The sequence below is a fragment of the Sinocyclocheilus rhinocerous genome, unplaced genomic scaffold (genome assembly GCF_001515625.1).
Source record: "Sinocyclocheilus rhinocerous isolate Xijiao unplaced genomic scaffold, SAMN03320098_v1.1 scaffold2816, whole genome shotgun sequence".
In the NCBI taxonomy this organism is placed as follows: Eukaryota; Metazoa; Chordata; class Actinopteri; order Cypriniformes; family Cyprinidae; genus Sinocyclocheilus; species Sinocyclocheilus rhinocerous.
This window is the reverse complement of record NW_015636182.1, coordinates 25,708-34,226: the sequence shown is the minus strand read 5'-3', so window position 1 is coordinate 34,226 and position 8,519 is coordinate 25,708. Positions and strand designations below refer to the sequence as shown.

At 40.3% G+C, this 8,519-nt stretch overlaps 1 protein-coding gene across 1 annotated transcript in view; it reads right to left on the bottom strand.

Moving 5' to 3' along the window:
• LOC107747716 (stanniocalcin-like) overlaps nucleotides 1-7,863 on the bottom strand; it is a 16,045-nt gene extending 8,182 nt beyond the window's left edge. The window contains exon 1 of the mRNA XM_016562313.1: nucleotides 7,644-7,863. Within this exon, the coding sequence (XP_016417799.1) occupies nucleotides 7,644-7,758 (115 nt within the window). The 5' untranslated portion in view covers nucleotides 7,759-7,863. The remainder of the gene's footprint in view (nucleotides 1-7,643) is intronic.
• Nucleotides 7,864-8,519: the final 656 nt, after the last annotated feature.

Below are 8,519 nucleotides of genomic sequence, written 5' to 3'. Positions count from 1 at the left end.
TGCGGAGATGCAGGAGATTCACGAATCACAGTCTTTAATAATCCAAATAGGGGTAACAAAGGGCAGGCAGGAACACACACAGAGCACATAGTATAGACATTTAACACTGGACAAAGGAAACCAGGAACAGACACCACTATATATACACAAGACTAAACGAGGGTAATTGACGTGACACACCTGAACCAAACGAACACAATCAAACAAGGGAGAAACTGGGTCACGGGGAGCACATGGGGAGAAAACACAACAAAACAGGTACATAGGTCTGACATCACCTCCCCCTCCCGGAAGGCACGTCCTCGCACCACATACAATCAACAAAGGGGGTGGGAGGGTGGGTGCCCTGGAGGCCTCTTAGAACCGGCTTGTACGAGATGGGAGGCCTCCAGGGCGGTACCGGTTCCGGGAACCATGGTGGAGCAGGCAGTTCGGGGAGCCATGGCGGAGTGGCCTCCATGGCCTTGGCCTCGGAACTCTGCCCGGCCCCTACGGAGACGTATAGTTCCCCCCAAAAAAATTTTTCTTTGGGAAGACTCCGGATCCCCTGGCTGGAACTGGATCTGGGCTGGGCTCTGGGCTAAACTCGGGATCTGAGGCCCTCTCTGGGCCTAACGTGGGAACAACAGCCCTCTCTGGACTTGAGTCGGGATCTGAGGCCCTTCCCGGGCCAAACGTGGGAACCACAGCCCTCTCAGGGCCGGACACGGGGACAGGAGCCCTCTCTGGGCTAGACTCGGAATCTGAGGCACTCTCTGGGCCAGACATGGGAACAGGAGCCCTCTCTGGGCTTGACTTGGGATCTGAGGCCCTCCCTGGGCCGGACGTGGGAACAACAGCCCTCTCTGGGCCGGATGTGGGGATAGGAGCCCTCTCTGGGCTAGACTCGGGATCTGAGGCCCTCTCTGGGCCAGACGTGGGAACAGGAGCCCTCTCTGGACTTGACTCGGGATCTGAGGCCCTCCCCGAGCCAGACGCGGGAACCACAGCCCTCTCCGGGCCGGACATGGGGACAGGAGCCCTCTCTGGGCTTGGAACGGACTCTGAATTTGTTTGGGCTGTAGAGGATTCAGGACTTAACTTGAAGAAATGAGTGGACTCAGGGGCTGGAGCCGACACTGGAGCGGACTCAGGGGAGCGGATCCGGGTCTCTTTCTCCTCATGCTCCTCTTTTGGTTTGAGGTTAAGGAGATTGGAGCTGCTATCATAGGGCTTGACAGTGGAGTGGCCAGTGGGCTTGAGAGTGGAGCGGGCGGCGGGCTTGACAATGGAGCGGCTGGCGATTCTGGGCTAAGGACTGAGAAGGAGCTTCGGAGAACTCCGGGAAGCAAGGGTGGAACTGAGAAAGTGGGCACATTGGAACCGTATGTGGCGGGTGCTGGTTTATGGTGAGCTGAAGCGTTCACATGCTTCCGGATGGGAAGAGGACGATTATCCTCTACATCGACAAAGAAATTGGATACATATAAATCAAGAACGTAACTTATAAAGTCTGCTACGGGTCTACAGCAATTGTCAGGAGTTAGAAATCAAAACAAATTATTATAATAATATTATATTATAATATTTTAGTCCCATCCGGAAGCAAGCATTAACAGTACGATCGCTCCAGCTCACCAGATGTAACATGGTCAGAAACTCCTCCACATACTGCTCCAAAGACCGTCCCTCCTGCTGGAAGTTGAAGATAAAGTCCTCAGCCCGATTCATCCTGTTTGGTCCAGTGTTCTGTCACGGGTGTCTGCTGTGCAGGAGCAAAGGACACAGAGACGCAGGAGATTCACAAATCACCGTTTTTAATAATCCAAATAGGGGTAACAAATGGCAGGCAGGAACACACATGGAGCACATAGTATAGACCAGGGGTGTCAAACTCAATTCCTGGAGGGCCGGAGCCCTGCAGAGTTTTGTTCTAACCCTGCTCCAACACACATACCATGTAGTTTTCAAATAAGCCTGAAGGACTTGATTAGTTGGATCAGGTGTGTTTAATTAGGGTTGAATCTAAACTCTGCAGGGCTCCGGCTCTCCAGGAATTGAGTTTGACACCCCTGGTATAGACGTTTAACACTGGACAAAGGAAACCAGGAACAGACACCAATATATATATACACAAGACTAAACGATGGTAATTGACGTGACACACCTGAACCAAACGAACACAGTCAGACAAGGGAGAAACTGGGTCACGGGGAGCACATGGGGAGAAAACACAACAAAACAGGAACATAGGTCTGACACACCAGTCTGGGAGACCAACTAAGGCCAGCAAACAAGCTTAGGCTGGTTTAAGATGTTTTTTTCTCCCAGCATGGATCCCATACATGTCTCCTCTAAAGTTCTCACCAGTATCTCAAACTGTGCTCAGCTTTGCCATGATACCAAAATACTAAAGTAAGAGATCTCAATACGAACTCAGGTGTCTCAAATTCTTCCAAGAATAAATGAGTTGTGCTATCCAAATTAATATTGATATTGTTTCTATTTTCAATCTATTATCCAATTTAAGGATAAGCATCCAAGACAAAGCTGATACATCAACGAAAAGCAACTGAGAACTCCTGAATTATATCTCCTGAGCTATGAAAGAGTCATAAAAATGATAAACATCTTCATTTTAATACCAAATACAATTGTGTCCCTTTCCTACACTCGCTGTTAGCCTGAACCAACTGAACCAGCCTGATTACAAGTGATGGTGAATTGTTTGCATGACTGGCCTCTCTTATCAGTGAAACAGTTTTCCTTGTAAATACATGACTAGAAGTTGTTCTGCTTCACTTTTCTCAGAATCAGAGCAAAACTGTACCGTGGTGTGAATAAACTCATGTGATCTAACCTGAGATGTTTTGCTGACCCATGTCTTAGTCTTGGGGTGCTTTAAAACTATTTTCCGTAAAAAAAAGTAGTTAGCTTAATTGTATTGAATGTACACTTGTAGTGTATTTCAAATCTAAAAAAGTATATTTTTTGAAAGTTGCATGCAGATAACATAATATTACTGAAATAAAAGGCCACTTACGTGTATTTAAAGAGATACTCTTTCATGACTATATTTCTTAACACACTTAAGTACACTTAAAAATTCACTTTGTAATAATGTCAAATTAGAAGTTTTACTTTAAAGTACATTTTAAATCATTATGTTTAATAATCTTGTGTGGTGCTTTACAGAAGTACACTTATTTTGATGTGCTGACTAACATACTAAGCATTTCAAATGATAATTTCAAATGTAGTGTGTTATTCAATATTTTATTTACAAACGATAATATATCACCATTGCAAATGTGTAATTACAAATATATTTCATTTCATAGCATACACATTTCGATAGAAATTACATTAAAATATATCTTAGTTTACCAGCGTATTTAAACGTATTTCAAAGACAAAACTTCGACGCAGCTCGAGTTCCTGAAGGGGAAATGAAATAACATAAAGATGCACATAGGTCCTACTTAAGTGGGTCAAAAAGCACTTTTAAGTGCAGCTAACTGCATTAAATATAACCGATAATAAATGTCTATTTAATTGCAAATAAAATGCAATAAGTGTCAGAAAACATTACATTAAATTTGCACTTAAGTATATTCTTTTAAACTATATTATTTTGTAATAAGTTCTCTTTTTTAAAGTATGCACAAGTGTACTTTTTTGTCTCCTCAAGGCTATTTTTAATTTAATGTATGATGAAGCCAAATCAGGGAAATACTGGGACTCCAGCAAAATAGAGTTACGGATGAGTTGGGCCACACAGTTCAGGGGTTGTCCCTTCACTTACACTGTACAGAAGAGACTTAAAATATGGGCTTGATATTGCATTTGATGCTTTCATAGAGCAATTATTGTATTGCAGTGGGAAAACAGGCATGATGATTAGATGTATTGTGACTAATGAAACATGAATACAGCTTTGCCGGCTGACTCTAATAATTTTGAGGTACTGCGATGGGCCCCGACAGGTCAGGACTCATTTGAGATTCAAGAAAACACATCAATAGACAATGCACAATGTCTTGTGTTTGCTTTCTCTCTTACTCTCTCGTGTATCATCATGTGCTGTAAAACTTCTAATGGGTAAGTTATCAGAGACCCTATATACGGTTCTCGACAGGTGATATTACACTTTTCCACAAAGACTAATAGGACGAATTGTTGGAATGAATAATTCATTTTCTACACTTACATAGCTGCCTGTTCAGATTTCAACTTGCGGAGCATGTGACCCCGACCCCTGGTGTCAGTGTTTCACACCAGACACGGTATACATGACTTAGCTAGACCTCACAGATTTGGAGATGACACTACAATTGTCTTAATATGTCAGGCAGAGTTCATTCATTTACAACTGGACTTTTTCATTATCTGGGATCCCATCTGTGGTTTTATCATATTCTCAATAAAGGAATAGTTTACCCATAAATGAAAATTCTGTCATCATTTACTCATCCTCAAGTTGTTCCAAACCTGTATGAGTTTCTTTCTTCTGCTGAACACAAAAGAAGATATTTTAAAGAATGTGTGTAACCAAACAGTTGCTGGTCACCATTGACTTTCATAGAATGGAAAAGAATACTATGGAAGTCAACAAGAAACTCTTTGGATACCCACATTCTTCTTTTATGTTCAAGAGAAGAAAGAAACTTGACAGATTTGATGACAGATTTTTCATTTTTTTGGATGAACTATTCCTTGAACTAGGGTGTCCTCTTTTGTTTTGCACATGTCCTGTTCAGGATTTCTAAATTGCCTAAAATGTCTGGGTTTGGCTTTGTTTTCCTATTGACATGCTTCACAGACCTCATACATTATATGTACATGTATCTGCATTGCTTTGACGGTTCTCTGCAGATCCCACCTACTTGCACAAGACGACTGGTCAATTATGTATAATGCCTGCACACTAGGTCAACTTTGACTACAAAACCAAAACCTGGACATATTAGGCAATTTAAAAATCCTGACCAGGACATGTTCAGGAAAAAGAGGATGTATGGTAACCCTATCATCAACTTATAACTGATGATGGCATTGACACCAAAACGTCTTCAGAAAATGAGAGATAAAGTCCAGTTGTAAAGGAATGAACTCCATAAAATATATAATGATTTATTTAATGCAGCTTCTCATTTTGATTTCAGCATTAAGAACTGAAATGAAAAGAATGGACTTTTTAAAATAAAAGGATCTTTTGGAATTATTAGTGCACCACTGTCTCTTTGTCTCAAAAGTACTGAGTCAGCACATGTCTCTCTGACAACTAAATACAACAGGAAGTTATGCAAATACCAAGTGGAGTTTGACAAAGGTTTCCCGACCAGAGACAGAACAGAACTGAGCGCCCCACACCAAACACAGATCCACTTTTTGACACTTGGATGAGGTTTTCTCTGCAGCATATTAATTACTGCCTTCATTCAAGACAAAGCAAGAACCTTTTGTAACACTGACACCAAATCTTCAGTTTCAATATAATGAGCAGCAGGTCAGAACAATTCATCATCTTTAATGGTGTTGGGACCTTTCAGGTGCACACAATGACATTTAAAGCATCCATTGTGCTTAGTCCATTAAAAGTTAGTGTAAGCGAGCTGCTCACCCTCCAGTTCTCTACCTGTATAACCTGTCATTTTCAAATGAACCTGAAGACCTCTGTTAGCTGGCTCAGGTGAATGCGATGAGAGCTGAAACTTGAAGCATGCTTATATGACCTCACTGGGGAAAGCCTTTCATATACAAACCACTCACTGGATCTACCTCAAACTCTTTCACAGATAATTATTAACCTACATCAGGAATGGAACAATGCTTTATAGATATCTAGAAAGAAAGTACTGTAGTGATTTGAATGTATGTGGAAATGTTTTAAAACATTTCTGCTGGGTATAAGAGAGTTTAACTGTATCACTTTTGGGATTTCACTCTGGTTTGGTTTTGATCATATTAGGACTCTGCAGGTTTTGAATTATATACATTGATAAATCTGCCTGTCCAATATGATGCCATAACTAAAAATACAGTATGACAGAAAAAAAAATTACAGAAATTTTTACAGTAACTTGGTAGTTGTGGTTGTCAAAACTTATCTATCAGAGTGTAAAAATATAATAATGATATATTATTAAATGATATAATGTCAATATACCAACATATTTAAGCTATTGGAATCTGTTTGTTACTGTAAAATGTGGTAATAACATTATGGAAGACAACATGATGACTTAAATCCATAAAAATCGGCAACTGTACCTAATAATAACATTAAGACAGAACCAGTGTCACCCACACAAATGTAAAACACCAGTAACTGAGTAACACACACAATGATCCAATTATCACACAAGAAAGAATGCTGTAGTAGTGAATATCAGCATGATTGTGATTTCCTGTGACAAAGCCATACTGATATTCAGTACACAGAAAGAAGCTCATATTCAAATTTCATATAAAATTTGGCCAATTATGTTACAAAAGAAGCCAAAGCATAAAGCTTTGCATGTTGCAATCCACCCAGCAAAACAGACAAATGGCGCAGTACAAACAGTGAAGTGCCCCAGTGCTGTTATATGAAATATCAGAACTCTTAGTATCTTGTTCGAACAATCCAATTAAAGGACTGGGAAATCTAAATAAATGTGATGATTTACCCAGGGAATTCTGGGAACAATTCTCAATAAATTAAGAGATGATTCATATTTTGTGCCATAAAATATAGGCTTTCTAATGTAAATTATAATATGGTCCATACTTTATACACTTTATATACAACATATAAAATTATATATAATTATTTTTTTCAAAGTTGTAAATAAAGATTAGTTACGTTTTCAAAAAAAAAAAAAAAACGATTTCAGTCTTTCTACTTCAAATTTTCATGTTTAATTTAATGCTATTTTCCATTCTTTGTAATTAAATATGAAATTTACTAGCAATTTCTGAGAGAAAATTGATTCTACACCATTTCTTTCAGTGTACTGGTGTGTAATATGCATAATTGTATTGTATTGCGTTGTTGAATTTAATAATAAAAAATATTCTCCACATATGCCTGGATGTTGTTGGAAATAATAATTTTATTCTGAACTGACTTGCCTAAGGTTAAATGACAATAATGTAATTTATACTTTTTTACTTACAAGGAGCGTGTATGTAAAAATGTATGTATTGCCTTGTTAAATATACATTGTCTATTCAATTCTAAGGTAATTTACTTATAATTTATTTTATTTATTTTACAATTTTACATTGAAAGTATTGTCTTTAAAAGATCCTATACTATTTTTACGGTATGTGGTAAGGTAACCAATGAACAGGTTTTTACTCTAGCATTTTCTCCCCAATAGAAACTCCTGCTTTTGAGGCTGAAAGCCGCGGCGGAATTGTCATTCACATTCATTCATCGCGCTCAATGCATCAAAAGAAGCTCATCATGAGCTATGATGAGTCCCTCATATGCAGGTCAAAGGATAAACAAGATATCCACTGATGCATCTGTCATAGATCAGGTCAATAGATGCATTGGATGAGAGCTCATCATAGATATATGACAGCTCTCATATGATCTACCCTCCATCAAGCGAACCCAGTGCATGCGTGTCGGCACACAACCGGCTCATTATTCCCGAACGCTTCCTACTTACAGGGGCTGTTGTGGGAGAAGCGTGCTCTCCTGGGCGAGTAGGATTCGTTCTGATCCAGCTCATACGCGGAGGCGATGAGCACGGCGAGCAGCAGAAGTCCGGTCCTTAGCGGCATCTCTCACTAAATGACACTGGGGCTTTTATGAAGGGCAATAAAAGAGGATTCCTTTATGTCTCGCGCGCTGTACGGTACGTGTTCTCGGCGACTTCGTAGAGGAAATGCGTGTGATGTGGGCAGTATCATGAAGGCTCTGTCTGTCCGGCTGATCTCTTCAGCGATTTCTTCTTCCAGCCGCGTGCATGACAGGAGCGCAGGTCGCCCTTTATATGTGCCCGAGCATCACGAGCTCGCCGCTCAGCCCAATCACATCACAGCAGGCGCTCCAACACAGCCTCAGCACAAACTTTCATTCATTGATCCGTAGCATTTAAATTGGCTTCTCATATGGCGTAAAGTTTGCTGTTCCATTTGACTTGGGAAAGGTGATTGGGAAAACACTCACATCCGCGCACTGTTGTCATATACAAATACACACGTCCACTTCAAAGAGCGCGTGGCATATTTGATCCTTCATAACGTCACAACAGAGCTCATGTGCGCTTCAGTTCAACTTTACCCTACTGAACGAAGAAAGAAAGAAAGAAAGAAAGAAAAAAAAGAGCTAAAAGTGCATGAACCCCTCTAAAACCATCAACCAGACAACAACAGCAGGGTATTTATTCTTTAATACACTCTTAAAAATAAAGGTGCTTCACGATGCCATAAAGTAACCTTTTTTTTGTCTAAATGGTTCCATAAAGAACCTTTAACATCCGAAGAACCTTTCTGTTTCACTAAAGGTTCTTTGTGGCGAAAGAAGGTTCTTCAGGTTATAA